General features: G+C 39.8%; 1 protein-coding gene across 8 annotated transcripts in view; it reads left to right on the top strand.

Annotated features, from left to right (window-relative positions):
• The window catches only part of TBXAS1 (thromboxane A synthase 1), a 253,833-nt gene that overhangs the window by 160,927 nt on the left and 67,957 nt on the right, over positions 1-24,949 (top strand). For all 8 annotated transcript variants that reach the window (XM_033057856.1, XM_033057858.1, XM_033057855.2 and 5 more), the window contains 2 exons: positions 2,173-2,321; positions 5,223-5,353. In XM_033057856.1, the coding sequence (XP_032913747.1) occupies positions 2,173-2,321; positions 5,223-5,353 (280 nt within the window). The remainder of the gene's footprint in view (positions 1-2,172; positions 2,322-5,222; positions 5,354-24,949) is intronic.

Genomic DNA, 24,949 nt, shown 5'->3' with positions numbered 1-24,949 from the left:
CAAAGGAAGGCTGCGTCAGTCCTTGTCCAGTCTGTTCTCTACAGACTACCAATAATGTACAAACATAAGAATTGATCTAGTATCAAATATATCTAGTCCATCCCGCTTTTGGGTTTTTTTTAAATGAGGTTTTTCAAGCACTTAATCATTCTTACCACATTCTTCATAACCCCCTCTCATGGCATGCTAGCTTTCTGTGAAACAGCAGGATCAGTTCTCAAGATGAAAATGCAACCTTGATTTATAAGATGACATTTTAATATTTTCCATATTGTACTTTCTCTCGTTTGTTGTGCATTTAATATGCTATTATCTTTTCTGTTGCTCCTTCAACAGCAGTCTTCACTGGAGTGTTCATAACACTGTCTACTCCCTTCTCTAAGCAGATGCATTTCCCCTAGATCCTGGGTAATAGTTCAAATGCACTCTTTCTAACAGGCACTATTTTTGCTTCATTTTGCTTACACTTCATTTTCTGGGTTGATCAGTGCCCTCTGAAGTTCTTCATGATTTTCCCTAAACTGAAACAGCACAAATAGTATTGTTTCATTAAAAGAAATGGATATTTAGCCACAATTTATTCACCCTTTTTCAAGTTCATGTGTGCATGTGCAAGTGTGTGTGCACAGAGATTTCTTTATTAAACAGCTGAAGAGATGCTATGAAACCTCAAGATGCATTATACTAGCCTAATGCTGTGATGAAAATTGACCTTTTCAGTCCTTCCAGTCTTTTCCATTTGTTCTTTGTCTTTGACTGGTCTTTTAGCTATTGATGCATTATAGGGTTTCACCTCTCAAGGGACACTTTGGAAAAGCCTCTTTGAAAGTATAAATGAATGATGTTGACCATCTTGGAACTTGATCTTCCATTTGTTTTACCATGCTACCATTTCAGCAGGTTTGACATATTTATAAATGTGATTCTCATTCCAGTGCAGTTTTTTTGGGAGCTGGTTTTTTAGATATAAAGACCCTATCCGTAACTCCTGTGACCTTAGTTATCTTTAGCCATTTATGTTTTGCCAACAACACAAAATTTAGTTTTTAAGGGTTTTGCGGTTTTTCTCAGTACCTTGGAGAGATAGAAGATTGAGTCCTTCTGAAATTATTGTTTTATAGCAATGCCCACTCTTTTAAGTTTTTTATTTCTAATGATGCTTTTTTTGTGTATGTGTATGTGTAAGTGTTGAAGACCAAAAGAAGTTTGTTTTGCAGTATTGGTGTTTTCTTTTAAATCTTCTCTGGTGTGATCAGAATAACAGCTCACAATGATCATACTTTGGAAATACTGATTCACATAATGTATGTGGGATATAATGGATGGACCTGAATCCTGTTCTTCTCTTCATACATGCTCACTCAGATTAAAGCACCAGAGATTGATATTATCCTTTTGTAAGGATCATGGTAGTACAGACATTGCTTACTTCATCATAGATCAGAAGAATCAAATTGCAAGGATATTTTACATTCTCAGTCCACTTGTCTCAAAAATTAATAGAGCTGCTAAAGCCCATTAGGAAAATAAAAATGGTAAGATGATTGGGTGCATGGTCAGGTATGCAGGGAGCCATTTATAAGTTCTAAAGTTTCTAGATCATGTCCAAAGATCATTTGGAGCTCTCAAAGCACAGGTCCTCTGCAGAGATACAGATTTCGCATCGTGTCAGTGTCTCTCGGTTTTGTCCACAGAGTTACATTACAAAGGAGGTATGAAGAAGAAGGAAATCCTTAAGGACCTTAATTTTACTTGAGAAACTCTTGTCTCTGAGAGTTTAAACTGGACTGGAAGTAGGTGTGGTTTTTACTGTTAAAATTGAGAAAGGAATGATCTCATTTGTTAGCATGCCTACTAAGAAAATGCTTATGCATCTCTGATGTGTTGCATTTGATTTCTAGGTCATAACAAATTAAATAGTTTTTAATAAAAATTTAGTGGAATTACTGAGCTGTATGAAAATGCATTCACTTTGTAGGTGTGGAGAAAGTGATCATTATCAAGCATCAGCATTTTTCAGGATGATGGAAACACCTTGCTGGCAAGGCTCAAATCTAAAAGCAAAAGAATACTCGGTGGCAACGATTAATGCTATGTGATGTTTGTAGAAGCAAGATATTAATGGATATGTGATTTTTAGATAATGATTTATCATTCTTCAATTAAATGCAGGTGTTACAACTGTTTTACCTTGGATGTTGTTGGTAGCGTAGCTTTTGGAACTGAGGTAGATTCTCAGAAGAATCCTGATGACCCCTTTGTTAAGAATTGCAGAACATTCTTTGAAATGTCTTTGTTCAAGCCTCTTCTCATTCTAATCCGTAAGTATAGTCTACATTTGCCTACTTTCTTGTGGTAATTTCATAAAAGTAATTCTCAAATTGCAAAATTTGCTGAAGCAGAGCATGAAGTATTGTAGCAGACATTATTTCAGAAAGATTCAGAATGCAACCTACAGACCACTTATACCCTTGAGATTGCCACCATGTGCTCTACAGGTCTTGTCACCGTTAATGAAACTTACTCCACAAACTGAGAGTCCAGGAGCACAATGCTCCTGGTTCATCTGACAGGAAAGTTCCTGGGTCCTGCAGTTTGTACAATACCTGTTTTAATACACTTCTCACTAAAACAGAGTAATTGCCCTTTGGGACCTAAGTGTAAGGTTTTGTGCACTTAGTTTGCTTAGAAAAGATTGAAATCCATTCAATTAACAACCCACTAAAGAAAAGAGGTGGAAGAGTATAAACAGATTTTGTAAGTACTCCCAATTCTTTTTTGAACACTGTCTGCAGTCTGGTTGATGGCCCTGAAAGATAAAGAGCACAAGTGTCATGACGAGAAGGCATTTATTTTAGATTACAGTAATTTCACGATTATAAGCCGCACCATTTTGACTAAAATTTTGGTCCGAACCCAAAGTGCGGCTTATAATCAGGTGCGGCTTATCTATGGACAAAGAATGAAAAGTTGCTGTTTTAGTTTGGAGGACAGGTGTCTGCTGAGAAAGGCAGGAGTTTCTCTTTGAAATGGAGAATGCAAACCCCCTCTCTCCAAATTATTATAATTTTGAAATCAAGGGGCTTTCAGGCAAAAATATGGGAATTAGGAATAACAGTTCTTTACTAGGGAAATTAAAATAGAAATACAGTACTACAAAGAAACAAACTCCAAACCCTGACACAGTCAGAGTACAACCTGACACCGTCAGGCAGGGTGTTGGTAGCAGTCCCATTAAATGGTGATTGCAGTCCCCTTGCAGTGACAGATGTGGCTCAGTTGGAGCAGTGCTCCTGTACAAGGTGCAGTTTCCCTCTGGAGGTCCAGTGGTGATGTGGAGAAATCCGGTTTTCCTCTGGAGTCCAGTGGAGAAAGGGGTTACCTTATTGTCCCAAAACCTCTGTTTTTATCTTGGTAAGAAATGTTGGGCTCTTTCCCCTGGCTGGAGCAACTTTCAATGGGATGCAGTAATTTTATCAGTCACGCAGTGGGACTCAATGGGCCATTAGCAGACAATGACTGGCTGGAGGAAGGATGGGGTGTGAAAAGATAAAGAACAATGCCTTGCCTGGTTTCAATGGATGGCCCATTAGCAGATTATCTGCCATTGAGATAAGGATCACTGTCCCCACCCTCAACAGATGGTGATAGAACAGATACCTTTTATCACACTCTGTATTGTAACATGCGGCTTATAATCAGGTGCGGCTTATGTATGGACAAAAACCAAAAAGTTGCTGAAACCCAGAAGTGCGGCTTATAATCAGTGCGGCTTATAATCGTGAAATTACTGTAATAGATAAGCAATGCAAGAGTGGAGTGTAAAGCCACATAGTTACAGGGTATGAAAGCTAAGGCTTCTTGGTGTTGATGATCTTGATAATTCAAGGGCAGTAAGAGTCACAGCTGAGGAAGCCAAAGCATAATCAAGGCTTTTGAGGTTTTATCTTGTTATCTAGACCTGCACACAGTAGTATCAGGTGGCAGTGTGGCAAACTTTCATGCGCCCATCTGATCCTGCTGGCATTACAGATTGCACCTGTACTCGCAGTGCATCAACTGTTTTCTTCTGCAGTTGTGGATCCAAATTACCCTGGGGTTAATGTTTAACCTGATTCCAAAATGTGATTTTAAACCAATTTCTTAAGTGAAAAAAATATGCCCCTATACATCTAAGAGCATGTCTTTCATTAAAGAAAGTTTCTGTAGTGTTTGGATTCCTTGGTTCATCTCTTTCTGCTTGTTCATTAATGTGGTGAGAATTTCCACAATGTAGTTGCCCTGTTGACAGGACAGGGTTTTTCCAACAACTGATTTGTTAGTCTTAGGTTGTTCGTAAGTTAATGAGGGATTTATCAGGATGTAAGACTTCACTCAGGTTTCTAGGCTGTGGCTATAAAAGTATGGACTGGAAACCATCCTTGTGATAACATCCCGCTTCCTGAGTCTGCAGCCTGTTTAGAGAAGCAAAATAAATAGAATCATAGAATAGTCTGTGTTGGAAGAATATCTAGTCATGCTGGAAGTCATCTAGTCCAATACCCTGTAATAAGTGGGGATGTCTTCAACCGGGTCAGTTTGCTCAGAGCCCTCTCTATCCTGACCTTGAATGTTCCTGGGGATAGGGCATCCACCATCTCCCTGGGAAACCAGTGCCCCTGCTTTACAAGCTTCATTGTAAAGACCTTCTTCCTTATAGCTAATCTGAATTGGCCCTCTTTAGTTTAAACCCCATAGTCTTTGACCTATTACAAGAGAGCCTGCTAAAGAAACCCATCCTTCCTATGGATCCCTAATAATGGAGAGCTGCAAACAGGAAGGAAAACTACCCCATTTCATGTGTTGGTGCTGTAAGCTGCTAGGCCAGTTCAAGATCCCCCACCTTCCCTATGTAATTGAGCAGGCAGGGGAAATAATATTCCCATTTGTTGTGGTGGCTTTGTAACACCAAAAATCTGAACCAAAATCCTCAGGCATTGTGGAAACAAGCTTGGAAGGCATCCGTCTGGAGAGTCCTGGCCAGCAGGACATATCTGAAAGGGAATCCTCTTTTCCTTCCACGCCCACAACTTGATAAAGGGAGAGGAAGAGAGGAAAAATCAGTTTTCATAAAAGGAACACATCCCACTTGATAAATTTTATAATGTTAAGGAAGAGTGAGGGGGACTATTATATGCCCTCACAGTCTGATTCAATGTTTTCTTCTGTAAAATCTCTTACAGTTTCTTTCCCATGCATAATGATCCCATTGCTACGCATTTTTCCCAACAAGAAACAAAAGGAACTGAATGGATTTTTTATCCAAACCATTAAAAATGCAATTGTCTACAGACACCAGCAAGATGCAGCTGAGGTAAGACTATTTCTGTAATAAATACATGGATAAGCAAATGTTTTGAGGAAAAACTGCAAGTGGCATAAGCCTCTTTGAACATTCAAAGTGTTTTAGTGAAGACTTGATTAAATTTTAGCTTTATGTACCATCAGGCAGAATTGTTAACACATTCCAATATTGCTTGTCTTAGTATTTCTCTTCAAGTAAGGATGCAGAAAAGTTACATCTGGGGTGACTTCTCAGCCTAGTTTCTAGACCCAGAAGGAAGGATTCAGCCTTTGGAATTTTTTCTCATCCTAAAATCATGTGCCATATCTACTCTACTTTTCCTCAATGACCAAAAAAGAAGCCCCCACCGAGTGTTTCAGCCCAGTCTCTCCCAGAGAGCTGGGCAGGTTTCAGAGAGGGAAAGTTGTGACAGTTCCTGCTGCTTTGGGACATGGGAAGAACCTGAATGTCTGGTTAGAGCAGTCTCTTGATGCTGAGATGGCTAAACAGAAAGGTAGTAAATACCACCTGAAATGTGCAAACAAGTGCCTAGCCATTGTTAGCTAATAATTTGTTACCTCTTTTTTTGGACATAGGGCACTCTGAGGAATTTTTTGTGTTTGTTTTCAATCACTCTTTTTTTAATGAAGTATGTGAAGGCACATACATTTTTAGGAAAGTATTTTTGGTCTATGAAGCATTTGGAACGTAGGCCTGTGCTTTGGTTCTATGACACAAAAGTTCTTCTTTTGTCCAAAAAAACAAGCATGGAAGGAAGTTAAATCCCAAGATTTCTTTTAATTTCATTTTATTTTTCCTTTCTTTTCCTGTCTTTCCTTTAAGTTTTATTTCATTTAATTTCATTATTTGACTTGTCATTTAATTTCATTCCTTTCATGAAATAAAATCCAAAGATTTCATTTAATTTAATATAATTTCATTTTTAAATTTCAATTTTTAAATTTCATTTAATTTCATTCTTTGATTTGGCATGTCATTTCCTTTCATGAAAGGAAATGAAAACTCATTTTGTGAAAGGAAAGAAAATGAAATCTCAAGATTTCATCTAATTCTATTTTGGCATGTTTCCTTTAATTTCCTTTCATTTCTTTGCATTTAACTTCATTTCTTTCCATTTCATTTCATTTTCATACATGACATGAATTCCCAAGATTTCATTTACAGTAATTTTACGACCATAAGGCGCACCAGACTATAAGGTGCAGCCCCCGGGAGTCGGCAAAATTCGCAACTTTGTCCATCAGATAAGGCGCACCGGACTATAAGGCGCACTTCCGGGTTCCGGGGAAAATTTTAGTCAAAAGGGTGCGCCTTATAGTCGTGAAATTACTGTAATTTCTTAATTTAATTTAATTTCTTTTGGTTTTTTAGTAGTTTTTTTTAAAATTTCATTTCCCCTTATTCCAAGATTTTAAATTTAATTTCTTTTTATTATTTGATTTTTTATTTCCTTTTATGGAATGAAAATTCATTTCATGAAATGATATGAAATCTTAAGATTTCATTTAATTTCATTTATTTGAGTTTCCTTTCATTTATTTTCATACTTTTTTTTAAATTTACACTTAATTTCCTTTTATTACATGAGGTTTCGTTTCTTTTCATGATGGAATGTGGATCTGTAGTGAGAAACAAAGAATATTGGTGAGAATTCTGTTTTTGAGGTAGTTGATACAAATTTTTGCATATCGATTGGCATGAAACACACAACGTCCACATGAAGGAAGCTGTTAATATTGAAGTGTAAGAGATGCTTCTTACCACTCTGAGATGAGCAGTAATGCTGATGGAGTAGCAGCACAGGTGAGAATGGACCCTCCCAACTTATTCTCATAGCTTCACCCCACGGCTGCCACTTTTTATGATAAAATGGATTTTGGTTTACCCTACATTACTACCAGGACACATTTAAAAATAAAATTTATATTCAAAGACATTGCTGCTCTTTGACTTTTTCTGCAGTGATGTCACTTCTAGATTTTTTACAGTTTATCGCTACATGCTGCTTGTTGTTCCTTCAGCCCACCATCAGAGTTCGTTTTCCTTTTCATCCCGAAGATGGTAAGCCCCACTGACTGGCCACAAACAACTTGTGATTCATAAACATGGTTCCTGGCCCAGACTGAGTGCTGCAGGAATATTTTCTGGCACTGGTGATGTGTATAAACTGTTTGCAAGCATCTCATTTCTACTGCATAGGTCCAGTGTGAACTTTTAATTGTATACAGATGTGGCTGTAGGTATGGACAGTTTTAAATGAAAGATTCATGTCAAAGGGGTCTGCATGAAAAGTCTATTCTGTGTATGAATTATGAAAGGATAAAAGACAAAATGAAACAACCTAATGTGGAATAAAAGTGATTGTAAAATGGTATTAACCATTATTAAAGAAATGCAGTGTATTTCTGTGGCCGTAGCACTGAGGGGATCGATCATGGTCTAAACTCTTCACTGTGCTGGAGCTGGTCACCCCCTTAAACAAAGGAAAACACAGAAAGAAGCAAGATTGTGGTGACAAGATCAGGAGGCAGAAATCTGCATAATGCAACTCATTTGCAGGTTACAGTGGTTGATGGACCAGAGGTTTAAGGTTCTATTGCAAGGGATATTGAGAGGTGCTGTAAGAGATAATGCATGGCAGTAGCTGCCCAACACCAGGACAATGGGGAAGAAAATGCAAGGTCCATTTTGCCTTAGCTGTGTATGCACAACTCCATGGCTGTCTGCAGAACTGTCTGCTCCTGGACTTTTGCTTAGTTTGCAAAATTGGCATATAGGAACTACTTCAAGTGCTAGGAGTTAGACACTTAGGGACAGATTTCTAAAGGCAAATTAAGCCCCCTTTGCAGTTCAGGATCATGATTGTTCAAAAGTGACTGGAAAGTTGGGAGCTTTTTTTTTTCCGCTTTTCAATGCCTGTCTTGTCACATACTTTTAGAATTTTGAATGTTTTAGGTTGGTGACACAGAAGTCTTATTACAAATATAGGCAACTTTTGCCAGAGACATAAAGATGGTGTGGAAACAGAACAAAAATATGCAACTTTTTTTCAATTTAATGCAGAAATTAAATCTGTAGAGATTAGGTGTCCCAGATAGCCTTGTATGTGAAGGAGAATTATGTCCTTTGTCCTAGGTCTCAAATGATGAAATATACCCACTGAAACCAGCTGGAGTTTTGGCACTGAATTTTAATAAGGCCAAGATATAACTAGCAGCCACTGTTTTTTTGTGCTAATTATGAGAGCTATAAGCAAAATCTTATAGTCTCCCTAAGGTGCATTAGGCCAATGGGTATTCCTTAGTTTACCACATTCCTAGATGTTACATTGCGTGCGTCTTTTACTCCCCATTGATTTTATCACCATTAAAAATGCTTTGGGGCTCTTTTCTTCAGGGGAGGGGGTAAGGAGGTATGAACAAAAGCCTTTGGAACAAACAGTAAAACAATGAAAACCTCCACGACAGTGACTCAACTGAAGCTTGTCTTCCTCTCATCTACAGCTAATGTGAACAAAGAATAAAGAAAGGCCAAAAAATAATGTGACAAGCAAAGTCAGCCTGTTATCATCCCTGTTCTATCAGTAAATGAAACAATGCTTCTGAATGCCTAAAGATAATCCCTTGGGTAGATAGTAATTTTACAGCCAGGTTTAGATCTAATAACATGCTTGCAGTTTATATGAGATCTGTGATGTCACTTTCTCTCATCCCATCGGTTAGTGGTGCGGATGTCATTTTAATTATATATTATCTTTCTGTGGTCACTTGAATAATTTTAGTCCTGGATATTCCACTCATTTGGCTTATGTACAAAAACATTTAATGCTTGTACTTCAGAAATTTTAATACATTACATTTATCCATGGATTCAAATTATTGTAAACGGCTTTTCCCACTATTTACAGAAGAGCAATTTTACCCCGCTCAGAAGAAACAGCACAAATTTGATGCACCACTTAACACTTACTTTAAAGAATCCAGCAAGATTTAAATGTTCAAATACCCTACCCTGATTATTGGCCCAGGTTTAAATTTTTTCCTGAGGCAAAATATTTCCAAAGACAGGGCAGATAGACTATTTGTTTAGTTCAATAAATGCTACTTTGATAAATTTTCATTTAATAATCTGATATTAAAATTGTTTTTGTGTTAGAGCTATTTTTATATCCTGTAATAGCTCAGTTCTTAATCTACTGGTTTCTTTTAAATTATGATGTCTAGATGAAGGACTCTTTCATAGTGCTCAAAACTGAGACTCATTTCTAAAACTGTGGGTTGAAACGAAGCCCCCTGTCAGCAGATGAAAGTCCAGAGTTTCATTTGTAATCCATAGTAATAATAACAATAACAATAAAACTGTAATGTATCAATTTAAGGCTATTGCAAAACATTATTTTTGGAAAATCACAAGAAATCTGTGGGAAAATCCACTGATGAAAATATACATCCTTTAATATGGAGAATTGGAGAATTCATAGAGGCTTCAGCACATTCTTCTGGTATTTCCTGATTTTTCCAGTCACACTGTCTGCTGTGAATGTGTAATTCTAGGTCACATAATCCATGCCAGGCCAGTAGTGATCTGACGATGCTTCTGATGACCATCAGCAGCTTCTTGATGTTCTCAAGCCAATTTAATATGAGGAGGTGACAAAGCACAGGGAAGTATCACCAGAACTATTCACTGGCATCTCAGTTTGCCTTTCAGTCAGTCTGGCTGGAGACTTACGGACTGCTTGAGTGCTTTTAATGCAGAGCAGGCAGAAGGAGCAACAGGTGAAGAGTGTGAAGGCTGTGCTGCTGTGAGCCGTGCTTCCCTTTGATCCCCGTGGTGTAGAGCCACACAAAAGTGTACAGTGGTGTCAGTCCTGGGGATGATTTGGCCTTCTTTTAATTGGTGTGGCTCTGGGTTACTCTGTAGTCTGCTCTGCCGGGTATAGATCAAAAGAGGTTGTGCTCTGGTCAATAACTGCAATCTCCTCCAGTTTTCCTTGCTTTCCATCCTCATTCCTGGCCAGTCTTTTTCCTGATCACCAGTAGCTACAGCTGGTGGCTCTGCTTTTCCCAGGTTGCCTGTACACCTGGGCAGGCATGAGAGATTCCTAGTGAGTGGAAGCCCTTTGGTTTTTTAGCATCAGTTCTGGGAGCCTAAAAAGATCTGAAAACTGAATTTTGAGTAACTCTGAAACTAAGGTATTTAAATACTTGCGATGGGGGGAGTGGACTTCTCTTGCTCTATGGACTAGCAATGGAAATGTGCTATAAAGAGGTATCTTTTAGTATCTTTCTGAGAAACTATGTCTGGGTTAGAATTTTAATCTCTGGAAAACTGATTCCCAGGGAAAAACATGCAATGATCTCCCCTAAGGGGAAGAGGGACGTGTGTGTGTACCTGCATTCTGGAGGATAAGCGACAATCTGAAAACCTAATTACTGTGACACTCTGTTCATTTCTCTTCCTTCCCCAGTAGTTCCCTGGAGTCTTTCCTTTTCATGAACTAATGAACTATTTTATTCAAGAGCTGCTTGAAATGAGTTGAGCAGAGGTAATCCTCCTGAAAAAGTGTGATCCTCTCCTTGTCAAGGGAAAACTATACAATTACAAAGAAAAGTTAGTTAAAAATTTGCTAAATACTATGTACATTCGAGGAGCTATGTGTGTGTTTGAACTGTGTAAATGCAGTACAGATGTTTAAAAGTAAATATTTTTCTATGGAAACAGCAGATGGGAGGATTAGACACGTTCTAATAGTGTGCAGTAAGTACTCTTGCCTTTGTAGAAAACCAAGCAAAATTTGTTTGTATTAGGAAGAAGGTGGTGTCCATTTATGAATACACACTATATGACAATATTAAATATTTTTATTGATTAACAAAGTCAGTAAAACAAAGGATCAGTCTGGTCCTTTTGTTTTTCTTAGCCTGTTGGTGATTCTGTTCTGCTGGGCTGTTCTCACAGTTTGATCATCCCATTATCCACTGCCTTTGTCAGGTGGAAGTTTGGACTTTCCAGAAAGGTAAATGTGTGTTTTAAGGATATAGAGGGAATTTGGGCTAAATATGGAGTTAAACACAGTCCTCAAAATTCTATTTCTGCTGCTTTTAGCAGAAGGATGTAATCGCTCTAGAATATGTTAAAAACCTTTTGAACATTAGGTCTGCTGTCTGTGCTTCGGCAGCATGCAGTAGTTCTGAGAAAAAAAAAATGAGTAGCATTATATTAAAAGGAATTTTTAGTTTTTCACCTCCTTTTAAAAGTCAAACCATTTGCTTGTGGTTTAAATGTTCTTCCTTCCTACATTTGATGACTTTTAAAATTAAAAAAATTATTTATTTTATTTTTCTTGAAGATGTAATGAGTTTTATAACTTTCTCAGGATTTCTGAAGTGGGTATTTAGACATAACAAAGCCACAAAACCTTGAATGGAAATGAACTTGAAATCCCTATTACTTTTGGGCACCTGTTAAAATTTCTTGATCACCCTGTTGTTGTCTTTCCAAGGAGGAGCTGGAGTTTTACCAAATGTGATCTTTGGGTTTCAGGCCTGGGCTGAGGGGGTTCTTTTATCATGAAATGCAGCTCTGCAGTCTGTCTGCTGAAAAGAGATCAAGGACAGAATAAGTAAAGAGAGTGGTGACTTTCTTGCCTCCCAGAGGCATGCAGGAAGAGTTTTGGATTACTGCTGCATCTGCCCCAGTTGTACAGCTCAGAACACCTGTGAGCCCAGGGCTTTATGAGCACTGTGACCACAAGAAGTTAGCAAATGTCTACTTGGTTATCTGCTGCCACCAAGCAGAAGCAGGTCTGCTTGCTATTGCTCATCTTTTGCTCTAATGCACCATTTAACTGTCTCCTTGGTTATGGCTCAGAGTGCTTCGTGGACTCTAGACAAGGAACAGGCAGATGGTATCCTGTATATATTCTCTGCCCCACTCCAGCAAATCCTGCAGCAACCCTAACAATATAACCTTGGCATCTGTGGTTCTTTCTCTGATGCCTCTACCTCTCTCCACTCCCTTTTGATCTTTCTCAACAGCTGCAGTGTATCTCTACTTCTTCTTCAGAAGGTGACAGTAGTGATGTCCCTATCTCATATTTCACACATCCCACCTCAGTTGCACTCTGGGGTTCTAAGTGCCATCGTGCACATGAGCCATCTCCATGACTTCTTGGATCACCGCTCACACAGAATCAAAGAATCATTTAGATTATAAAAGGCCTTTAAGTTCATTAAGTCCAACCCATTTACCCAGCACTGTCAAGTCTACCACTAAATCATGGCTACCAAGTGCCACATGTACATGACTTCTACATACCTCCAGAGTTAGTAATTTAACCCCTTCCCTGGGCAGCATATTCCAACCACCCTTTTGGTGAAGAGATTTTTCCTAACATCCAATCAAAACCCTCCTTTGGCACAACTTGAGGCCATTTCCTCTTGTTGTATTACTTGTGAAAAAAAGACCAACATCCACCTAAGTCCAACCTCCTTTCAGGTAGTTGTAGAGAGTGATAAGGGTCACCCCGAGCCTCCTTTTCTCCAGGCTAAATAACCCCATCTCCCTCAGCTGCTCCTCATCAGACTGGTGCTCCACACCCTTCCCCAGCTCCAGTGCCTTTTTCTGGACAGGCTTCAGCACCTCAATGTCTTTCCTGTAGTGAGGGGCCCAAAACTGAATGCAGCACTTGAGGTGCAGCCTCAGCAGTGCCAAATGCAGTGATGATCATGCTTCAGTTTGCAAGAACATAGGCTGGTGCTAATGGACAGAAATTAATTTGAAGCACCGGGGTGTTCATTGTGTTCAGACCTAATCTAGTTAGGTCTTTGCATATCCACTGTTGCCAAGAATGATCTTGCAGATAGTGTCAGGAAAATGTGAGTATCTATGCAGGAAAAGCTTGCTTCACTTTCTGAGAAATGTATAAGTTTGGCGCTTTCTGAGCAGAGCAGGGGAGGTTCAGATGCTCCCTGTAGCAGCATCATTCTGCAGGAAGCCACTAAGCCAACAGGATGCCTTCAGAGGTAAAAGAAGGAAGGACTTAAATGCTTCTGTCAATAAGTTTTGTGTGTATTTTCCTCCTGTTTTCACCAGCTGGTGTGGGAAGTGAAGATGGACATTTGGCTTTGCCAGTCTACAGCATATGAGAAGCATCTTTTATTTGAGAAGGGTGGGATCTTTAGCACTGAAAAAAGGCTTTTTCATCAAGAGTGAAAATAAATAAATTCACATGCTTAGTTGTTGGTAATGTCAAGGTTTTTAATGACTTCTTAGAATTGTGTTTGCATGGTAAAATCAATCTTTTAAAATACTGTTTATTGAAAATCATGTCAAAATATAGCTTAAGGACTCTTCCAAATAATGTTTGTAGTAAAATTTCTCTGAAAAACTGGAAGAGGAAAGAATTGAGAGGCAAACCTGCCTTTTTCAAAGAAGCCACCCCCATCACTGAAGGAGAGATTAAGAACCTCCTCCTTTTTTTTTTACCCCCCCCCCTCTATTCTATGTGTCCACTAAAATAAGGTGAGCAAGAGTTCATTGTGCTTTGAAGGTGGGATCCAGAGAAAACTGGCCTTTGTCACTGAGTTTTGTGGTGATGTGACCAGCACAGGCAAAAAAACAGAGGATGAGAAAGCAAAAGAAATTAGGTGATTGCTCCTTACAAGGGCCTGAGTCTTTTGCTTCTCCTCTGCAATGTAGACCTGGCCCACCTCATCATAAATTTTTTGCTTTACCCTCCTTTATGATCACGAAGGGACCCCATGCTTGCTATCCAGAGTGAGGTTCAAACATTGCAAATCCTGTTTATGCCTGTGGTAATTCCCTGTAGGCAATAACGTCAGTGCTGGCCACTTGTCCCAGCCTGATCCTGTGCTAGTAATGAGTATTCGCAGCATGCATTTCAGTGTCTGATTAAATCTTTCTGAAAGGCCATCTGTTTGAGGAGGAAGTGGCATTGGCTTTAATACTTTTTATACCTAGTATTCAATGCTGCTCTTTCATGACCTTAGACAAAGTTTGTCCCCTTGGTTAGTTAGCAACTTTCCTGATACTCTTATCAGAGAAAGTAATTGAATCAGGGATGTTGCAACCTGGTGGCTCACTGTATATATTTGGGGAAATGTTCCTGGATGCTGAAGCCACAGAAATTTCACATACCAATGAGACTTTGTTATGTCCGGGGCTCAGAAAAAGGTCTCTGTTTTCTGGAAAGGGAGTAAAGCACATCCAGCTGCCTTTCTTTTATAGCACTCAGAGTAGAATCATATATCTGTTGGTACATACCAAATCAGTATGTAATCTGGCCTTTCTGCTGCATGTTTTCATCTGTGCAAAATAGCCAGCCTAAGCAGTGTTAAATTTGTCTTTCAGGGTCATATTCTTGTAGGCTTGGAAGCACGGTTTCCCTTTGTGATTCTGTTGGCATAAAGCAAATCTTCACTAGCCTATCTTTTCCTGCTTCCTGTCATTTGTTTTCTTTCATGGTATGGTCTAAGTATTCACCCCTTCAGCTGAAAAGGAAAATTGTTACCCTGAGGTTGTGCACATTCCTTTTCTTTTGTAACTTGTCTCTCTTACTGTTCTTCAGCTCTTCTTTACGTTACCCTTACAGTGTGCTCCCACAAGTTTCTCAGAAGATTCTACTTGAGGTCTCTGAAAGCCCTTCCTTTTCCCGCTTCATCTGTGATGTGGGTGTGAGGTTTTCAAACCAGCAAGCAAAAGGAATTTTTCATTAAATTAAATTAAATAATCTGGAAATTAACTTTCTGCAAAGCAGAGTAGTGGTCTTTAATGCCAAAGTGGGATATAAGATCTAATCTTTGTTTACAGAATCTTTTTCTTTGTTTTGTTTTTCTTACTCTTGATCTCAATCTGCAAGGAATCTATTGAGTGCTACTGGGAATTTCATATGTTAATTTTATCTTGCTGTTCAGAGCAATAGCATGTTTGGGTACTTTCCCACCACAAACAGGCTTTCCTCTGACAGGTGTAACTAAAGCGTAGCATCTAAATTCTTCATTTAGAAAAAAATCACAGATTTACTAACCTAATTGCAGTAACAGAACTTTTCCTTTCTCTGTCAGTTTTAACAATTTCAGTTTTGTCTTTCACATTTAATCCTTTTTTTTTTTAATTTATATGCTGTTGGTTCACCATTCTACCTTCCTGAGTCGCTTCCAGAACTAGAAGGGGAGTTGCAGCATTTGTGGTATTAGTGGGTGATCTTTGAATTTGTCTCTTAGTCTCTCTGTCTCTCTGTTTGCCTACAGTGGCCTCTCTCAGCCCCACGCACAGCCTTCTGTTTGCAATACACTATGACCTTTTCTGAAGCAGTTAAGAAAAAGCTGATCCATGATATTTTGTTCTTGTTCAACCATCTTGTCCATCTTTTGGCGTGTTTTGATCTCTGGAGGTTTTTCCCTTGATCTGTCTCAGCTGTTGCCATCTACTTTGCAGTCCTTTGATACTTCTCTCTTTCCTCTAGTGTCTACTTACCTTAGCTGCTCCATATTCCTACTTATAAGAGGCACTGACAGTCCATCTTGCCAGCAGGGAAACCGTTTAAGTGGCCAGCATTTAGATGCCAAGTGCACGAAGTCGCTTTTCTTTTTAGCGTGGTGACGAGTCATTCTGACCATCTCCGTGCACAAGGGTAACCAGCCTTGTTTGCTGGGGCAGTTCTCTTCTTGCCATGGTGTCTAGGCTACCCCAGGGGCTGCCTCTCCCTACATGGCCTGCCTTCCCCCACCCTTCTGGAGCCAGCAGAGCCAAAGCCTTTTGCTAGACCCCATCCACTCATGACCGTATCTGGATTTTGAGAAGAATTTAATACTAGAGTTACTTATTACGAAAAGCGACAGATTGTCTGTCACTGGTGACTTCGAGGAGAGGCTTGCTGAAATGTGCCCTCGGTGTCAGCTGGCTACGAGGCAGGAATCCCTGCGTGGTGTTTTCCGTCTGCCTTTTGTTAAGAGCAGTCTGAATGGTAGTGATGATTCATCTCCCTCCCAAAAATCTACCTAGAAAATCCTGTATCTGTGGCAGTCAGTGCTGCCTTGCCCTGGCTTCACAGCCTGTTCAGGGCTTTCTTCTCTTCCTTCACAGCATCTACCCTTCATTTCCCACCCCCCCCTGCCCCCCACTGGGATAAGCAAGCTATATCTAAGGGAGACAGAGACTAAAGGGGAGCTGAGCACCTCCTTTCTTTCTTCAACAGAAATTTACACTTTTTAATAATGTAATCTCAATTAAAAACATACCAATTAAAATGGGCTTTTTAGTAGCTCTCTGGGGAGAGAGAGCTATAATTCACATTAAAATGTAAAGCTTCAGAAGCAGGGAGAGCTAGGTGCATTGCAAGTGCCCGAATATTCAGTGATTTTAATTACAGTGGAAACTTGATAAATTGCTTTGTGCCACAATCCATTATTAACAGCTTAATGAATATCACTGCTGCCTCTTTTAAACTGCTTCACGGTGAAAATGATTGTCAGTATTTCAGTTGTGAACTCTGATTTTTTGTTGTGCCTGTATATTTGCCCCTTAAAGGGAGAGAAGGTGAGTGAATGTCTGCAGGTTGGGCTTTGGAGGTGGGTAAGTTCTTCTGGCTTCAGCATCCTGGGAGAGAAAGATAAGTGGAAAGATGGAGCTTTGGTGTTTCACCACTATTGGGACTGGGCAAGATTTCAGTCTGCTCCACGCAGTGTAAGGGTAATGTCCTTGAGCATGCCAAGAGCCAAAGAGGGATCACCAGATCACAAGGCTGCCTTTACACGTGCTGTTTCTCTGTGTAATACACATCAAGGATAGAGGACTGCTTGGGGTGTCTGCTCGGGGGTAAAGGACAGCAACAGTGTCACAGCCCCATGGTCAAGCATGCTGCTGCTGAGCTTATTTTGAAGTGAGCAAGGTGTCAGTTGGTTTGAATTTTCCAAGTTTTAACCAGCAAAAAGCTAATTTGAGGCATGGAATTAGGCAAGTTCTTTTGGAATGCTGAAATGAGACTAGTGATTGTTCACAGCTTTGAACTGGGATGAAACAATTATTTTTTCTTGACAGTTATTATGACTGTAATTGTGCTAATGTTATGATGCTACATACTTATATTTGTAGTAAAATGGTACTTTTCCTCCACTTTTCAAAGCAGCTTAATATTTCAAGGATAAAGGCTATTATTAGGAATTATATTAGATGCTAACAGCAGGTATAGGGGGCTTATACTTGTGCCCCATTGAAGTGTTAAATCATGGGAATTTAAACTGACATGGTCTAGCTTCTACGCAATTTATTATTTATTGTGGGTGCTCTGTTTTCTGTTGATCATGTGGCTGGACCAGAGGGTCACATTCCCAAAGTGGGGTTACTGCCAGATTTTGACAGGATCTTGACAAGATCTGACTGAGATGCAGGATAGATCTCAGGACATAAATGACTGGGAACTGCTCTTCTGATTCAGAGAAGTCACAAGTGCCTATATGGGATAAACGTGATTTTTCTGAATATCTTGGGGGTTTTTATTCTAATTATATTTTCCTGTAAAACAACAAAAATGTATTCAATTTCACCATCTCAGAAATATTAACATTACTCATGATGATGTTAGCTTGCACCCTGCCAATTACACAGAACCCTTCTAGGTCATTTTATCAATAATTACACACAGGATTTTATTTTTTTTCTTGTGAAAAATCTTTTGTTGACAGAGTAGTAATGACGCCTCTAAGTTCCTTAAATACTGCTCAGTCAGGGAGATGTAAGATGTGTAAGATGTCCTCATATTTTTGGGGAGAAAGACAACTTGTGTTTGGTGTGCTGTTAATGTTTCTATAGTTGTATTTTTAATTTTTTTTTTTTTTAGTTTTACTTTAGGAAGCATTCCAGGCTGTCATTTTTCATGCATCCCTGTACTGGTAGAGGACAAAGTGGCAGGCAGTAATATAAAATGTCATCTAATTTTTCTTTTGTTCTTTAATTCATGCACATGTGCTTCTTCTGTGTGTTTATCAGTGTGCACAAAATGCCTATATTTGCAAGATAATAGCTATGTAAATATTAGAAAGTCATATTGAAACTCCGTGAAGGAAAGGAGAGCAGGGGGAGAATCCTTTCTGCTACTGAGGAGCCATCTATTGGATAAAACCCATAACTGAACCAAGCATCCATGAAACTGTGGAGGATAACACAGTTTGTCATTGGTCAATGGTTAGCTGAAAATAATCCTTTCCTTCCCAGTGCTTTCACCCACTGTGTTTGAAACCTGTATCCCTTCACGCACACAAGTCATGAGAGTCAGATATAGATGTGATTTATGTACTTTAGGTAAAAGCCAGTTTAATATAGCTGAAAATCCAGGATAAATCCTAATGTAGGGTGCAGGTGTGATCATGAATGGATAAGCCAGCAGTAGGATTGTCTGCCAGCAGTGGAGAGCAGTTGCTTGAAGAAAATTTTCTATGTTGCTAATACAGAATATAAATAACATTAACTGTACTGTTTGGTGTTTTTTTTTTTTTTTTAGCAGCACATGCCATTTATGTCAGTCTCAAAAACATGATTAGTTTAGTTAAAAGAAATTATTTTTTTTTTTAGTTTCCTGAAACTATTTAAGGGCATCACGGAACCAAGTAATGAGCTCTTCCTTCCCCCAAAATATATGCAATCTATATGTTGTGTGATGCAGAAAGAAAGGATCTTGAATAAACCCTGAGGAGAAATGAGGGAGGGCAGGATGTGAGCAGTAAATTCCCCAAATGGCCCTAAAATGTCCTGATGGCTTTTCAAAGTGAGCGGTGGGGCTTTGCAAGAATGTTAAAAGAAGTATATGGGGCAGGAAGAACAAAGAGTAAGAAAGAAATAATGAGATTCTTGTGCATTTTCTTGAACGTCAGACAACTGCTAAAACAAGAAATTATTATTAATCAGGAGTTAAATTTAAGCAAATAAAATTGTAATCTGTGGCAAGTAGAAAGGAAGAGAGGGCTGCCTGCAACAGCATCCTTTAGTCAGCAATTTGAGTCAGCAGAGGGTCAAGCTTCTGGGTGTCAGATACTTAGCCTAAAACACTCCCTTCCTGCATCCTCCCTTCCTTGTGCAAATAACAGAGGAGAGGAGTGTCAGATGGTTTAGTGGGAGGCCGGATGAGCTTTGGGAGAGGATGCATGCATGCAGTGTGAAGTAGGGTGGACAGTTTGTTGCTGGTTTGGGAGTGGGTGACTGCTCCACATGCTGGCATGCATGGCTGGCCTGGCCTGAGCTATTCTTTCCCCCCCATCATTCAGTTATTTCTTTTCTTGTCTTTCCACAGTGTGTATTCTGATAATGTCACTCCTTCCCCTTCAGGCAGCAAGACACGTATGGGGCAGGAGAAGCTCAGCTACCACACACACAAATCCAATATTTATTATTTCACTGTGATAATGCCAGGAGTCATTATCAGAGTGGTGTTATCCGAATGTTTTGCAAATACAGAATGAGGAGGTTGCTGTCCACTGATATTTGCTGCCAATGTCTCTTGCTCACCACGATGCAGAGACTGGGGATGGGACTCTCCAGCCACTTAATTCTGGGCTGCTTTCTGATTCTTCCCCAAGGGTGTGTGCAATGGAGGGAGCTGTGCTGGTTATGCTGTTGGGCTGTGACCTGGGCTGACACTGCCAGCCCAGGGTGGCAGAGCTGCCAAGCAGCTGCCACAAACTCCATGGCACTTCTTTGCCATTAGACTGAATTTCATGGTGAAAACCATAGTACTTGTCTTAGATACCTGAGCCTGGTACTAGGGGGAAGCTCATTGTCAGAGACAATGGCCAGTTCTTTAGAGGTGTAAATAGACCTGGCTGCAGACAATCTCTTGATTTTACCCTGAAGAGCTACAGGGAGGATTTCCAGCTTTCAAAGCAAGCTGTGGGATTCTCTGTGGGCCCACAGTGCTAATGAAACAACCAAATAGGGGTGTATCTCATTTTTCCCACCCATAACAGTGATGTCTCTATATCCTACATATCCCTTCAGCCAAGTCTGGCTTTTGGCTAGGATCCTAAAACCTGTCTGCTTCTGAAAGAGTTATAAACACCTGTATTAAGATTGTATCAACTACAAACAATTCTGTTCTTTCTCTTCATTCACTAACAGTTAGATCTGAAAATCAGATTGATTTTCATCCCTGGTCTGTGTGGGACTATACAGAGAAGGAGGCTGCTGTCTTTCAAGATGTGAGCCCTCTAGTGCCACTTGCAGCAGTATAAACTGAGGGGAGATGGGTCACTGACAAAATCTTGGTTTTAAGAACTCCTTCCAGCTTTATTTTCAGGTCGAATTAGGCTTAATCTCTCTGTAATGCTTTAACTTTGCATTTCAAATGTCAGAAAGGTGCAAAATATTTGAGGAAGAAACCACCAGTACCTGTGCACTCTTCTCCCTCATGAATAGAGGCACTACTATGTGAAAATAGTTTTTTATTTTTCAGCAGTGTGATTTTTATATTATCAGCACACTTTATTAAAGATCTATTTAAAATATGTAATGTAATAAACATGAATAGACTGTGAAGTCACAAGCATTATGGATGTAGTTGGTGAAATCTAATGATTTACAATGTCTGTGGTGGCTCACTGGAGGAGGGGAAACCTCTCCAGTGATGGAAAAGGTCCAGTGCTGGGGTGGACTGCCTGGGGACACTTTGGGAAGTCAAGGTTTGCTGGGTTTTTAAGAGCAGGTTAGACAAACAGCTGTCAGTGCTGGTTTGGTTGATGTTGCCTTGTGGCAAGGGGATGAAGCAGATAACTTGCTGGGTTCCTTACAGGCTCCTTCCCCTCTATGATGATGCTTTTGCCTTAAACTCTTTGAGTCTGTGTAAATCTGTTTTTATCCTAGGTCTTAAACGGTTTTCTGAGATTATCATTAGTTTCTCTTCATGGTATTTTATAAGATTTGATGTCTGTTGTACCGATTTTACAGATGGAGAAACTGCACCAACTATAACTGTGCTTTAAAGGCAAAAAAGGGAGTGAGCTTAAAGCATCTCAGCTTCTGTGGAAAGGCAGTGCTTTAACCAGTAAATCATATTGGCCACTTTGCAGATTTAGTGGCAAATTCAGCCAATAAAATCCATATCGCATTCTAATTCAGTCTTATTCTTGACTTTACTGTTATTTTCATTTTTTTAGAAGAACATTGGTCACATGGAAAAGATATGTTTTGTTGCCATGTTTAACACTTTCTGTTATCAAGTGCCTTCATCTCTTTGCTGACAAGCCTGCCCCTCCTGGGGGCAGCTTTCATTTTGCCTTTTTGCAATATTAGTGTAGGGGCACATTTCTTTCAAGCAGCAAGCAAAGACATTGCTTGACTTCTGACATCAAATGCAGTGATACCGAATGCTCACAGGGCTCTCTTATAGACGTGAACTATTGTCAAAAACTTGCATACAAGATTAGTGATGATAAAATAGCGATGTTATACAAAATCTTCTCTCTTGGGAGTTACAGTAATTTCATGATTATAAGCTGCACTTGATTATAAGCTGCAGCTCCAGGTGTCGGCAACTTTTCGTTCTTTGTCCGTAAATAAACCGCACCGGATTATAAGCCGCACTTTCGTTCACAGCGAGGATCCACATGCAACTTTCACAAAGTCGCCAATTAGTAACAGAATCGTGGGATCGCGGGGCTTACTGGCTCGGGGCCAGGTGAACCCGGCTCGGCACCACCTCTCCGGGGCCAGGGCATGCCTGCCGCCACTCGGCGCTGCCCCTGTGGGGCGGTGGGCTTGTATTTCCGGGTTGGCAAATTTCTGAACTTTGTTCATATATTGGCTGCATCTGATTATAAGCCGCACATTCGGGTTAGGACCAAAATGTTAGTCAAAATGGTGCGGCTAATATTCGTGAAAGGTAGTAAGATCAGATCAGACTGGCAAAAGGCTACTCCACTTTCCGAATCAGCACCGAGTGAATTTGTCTTTTCTTCTTTAAATTTAGTAATCTTTTAGATGCAAGTCATATTGCTTTGTAAGACCTGCCTGGCCTCAGGCACTCAGCCCATTCACAATAAAAATATTGCAGTGTTTTCTTCTGCTGATATTAACAAATGCAAGCAAAAGAGTTTTATCTGCCAGGCTGAAAAGTCTCCCAAGTGCACTTGAGCAATGGCCATACCCTAGAGTCCAACAGAGTCCAGATCCCTCCAGAGCTGAGCATCACCTGTGGGAGCACCACATCCCCAACACAAATTTGAGGGCCTCTCATTTGATTTGAACCTCTGTCTTCAAGCACAAGGCAAAAGTACACTCTCTCTGGAATATTTTGGAATTGAATTTATTGGCAGAGAAACTGACTTTTTTTGTGATTTCATTGAGAAACCAAATGAAGCCTGCAAGTGTTAGAGGATGAATTCCATCTTTTCAGAGAAGTTTGGCAAAATGATAGTTTTAGTGGGACTGCATTTTGTACTTCTTTTTCTTTTCCTGGGTAGCTACTGCAGTGCTTTACTGATAACTTCAGGGTTACACAGGTTTTTCTTATTTAAAAAGAGGGTTGCTAAATCAAGCTTATAGAAAGCTTCCAGGATATGCATTGACATAGTAGCATTTGTACAAATTTGCTGAAATAATATGAGATGTGAGCTTTCTACCTGGTAGGTAAGGATTCTGAAATCTATTTTTTTTTGCGTTTGAATCAGAGCATTTGAGAAAGACCATAGGGTATGTACAGTTTATTGTGGTCGGTATTATGTTAGCAGCATCATATTTGCAAGAGCTTTACAGGCTACTGACCATTTACTAATCATTTATTTTGATTCCTTGATTCATCATAAAGTAGAATTTTGTGTTTCTGGGCTCTTTTAGAACTCAAAATGCAGATCTGAGCAATCAGAGTGGTACAAAATTTAAGTATAATTTGCAGAAAACATGACTGAAATCAAACCACTAAGAACTAAAATTCAGTTATATATATTTGGTAGTTTTTTAAGTAATTTTTTGCTTCAGCTTGCAGAGAAGTTGAACAGCTTAATCTCTCTACCAAAAGCATGACCCAAGGGTCCCCTGGATCCCCAAAGCATAGTGAATTTGCCAGAAGTCAGATATGAAACCACAACTCCATGTTTAGGATGGAGAGAGCTGGAGATGCCCCCCACCCACCAGGACCCTTGCCTCCTGTGAGAAAAGTCACGCTGCATCTCGCCTGTGAGCAGTACATCTCTCTTCTTCTGACAGCTGCAAAACTCAGAGGCTGCGATTTGAGGAGGGCAGGTGGATTCTGGCAGCCCAGGCTTCCCCGGCACCGTGCGGCTGTTCTTCCAGCGCGCAGCACGCTGCTCGTTCCGCCTCTGTGCAGAGCGATGTCTCTGCATGGCCAGGTGATGTTTAAGGAGACTAATGAGAGGAATGATACGGCCCAGAACACTGGTGTCAGGAAATATATTGCAAGGTGTCTGTCTTGGGGAAGCTGTAAGCGGGGCTTGTCTTATTATACATTTCAAAGGGGATGTCTGTGTCACCACCAAGCCAGACATTCACCCTGTCCCACATTGCATTTAAATTATATATTTTTTGTTCAAATTGTAGCTTTCCATTCAATTCTCATTGGCTTAATGACAGGGTCTGTGTTGTACAGGGGCAAATCAAGAGTCCATCGCATTAGCACACCATTCTTTTGTGGCAGGAATTTGTTTCTGAGGCTATTGTAACATAACTATGCAAGCGTCAGAGGACAGGGTGGAGGCTATTATGGGCTTCTGCTTTTTGTGAGGAAAATCAAACAAATGTCCCTGATGGAAAAAGGAAGCCAGCAGCTGGATGTGATGACCAAAGAATGTTTTTGTGTGGTGACTCTGTAAGTACCTGGTCTGTTGTCAAACAAAAAAAAAAAAAAGCTTTTTTTAATATTTGTTTTCCTTTTGCTATCAACTGAAGTGGAGAAACCGCTCTGTGAATTTTCATGAGATGCCTTTTCCTTATTTCTAGCACTTAACAATCCAATTAGATTTGGGTTTATGCTAGTATTTGCCTCTATTGCCATTGTTAAGTTTTGGAATCAGAGCAATTTTTCCATCCTGATGGTGCGGAAAAAAATATGTTTCGTTATGACTTGTTATAACCCTGGAAATCTTTTCTCTAGCTTGGGCTGATGATGATTTTTTATGTGGCACTCTACGCTGATGCCTAAAGTGAGGTAGAATGAAGCATAAGGAAGAGAAGCTTTGCTGAAATACTGCTCCTTCCACTGTGTAGAATTATCTTGGAAGAAATCCTGCTTTTCTCTAATGTTATGCTTTTTTTCCTCCAACTATTATTCAAGTTGTTTGTGCAAATGAATGTGTTTTTTTTCAAGGTTTGTTTATGAAGGCATTGCTCTTAGCAACCCCTGCTCACCTGTGAGCAAATTGCATGGCACAGATCAGGTATCCAGTTGTTTCTGGATAGGATGACCTTAAAAACAGATTCTGCAGCAAGACAAGCTTTTAAATTCCTAACCAAATATATTACGTGAGTAATAAAAAGAGCTCCTCAAAATGGCCACAGAGGCATTTCAGAGCACATTCCTGGGAATATTCACTTGTGCTAGTATTCATTAAGTTTGCTTTCAGCAGAAATTCTCATGAATGA

This window comes from Catharus ustulatus, chromosome 4 (assembly GCF_009819885.2).
Source record: "Catharus ustulatus isolate bCatUst1 chromosome 4, bCatUst1.pri.v2, whole genome shotgun sequence".
Classification (NCBI taxonomy): Eukaryota; Metazoa; Chordata; class Aves; order Passeriformes; family Turdidae; genus Catharus; species Catharus ustulatus.
This window is presented reverse-complemented; position numbering and strand designations above follow the sequence as displayed.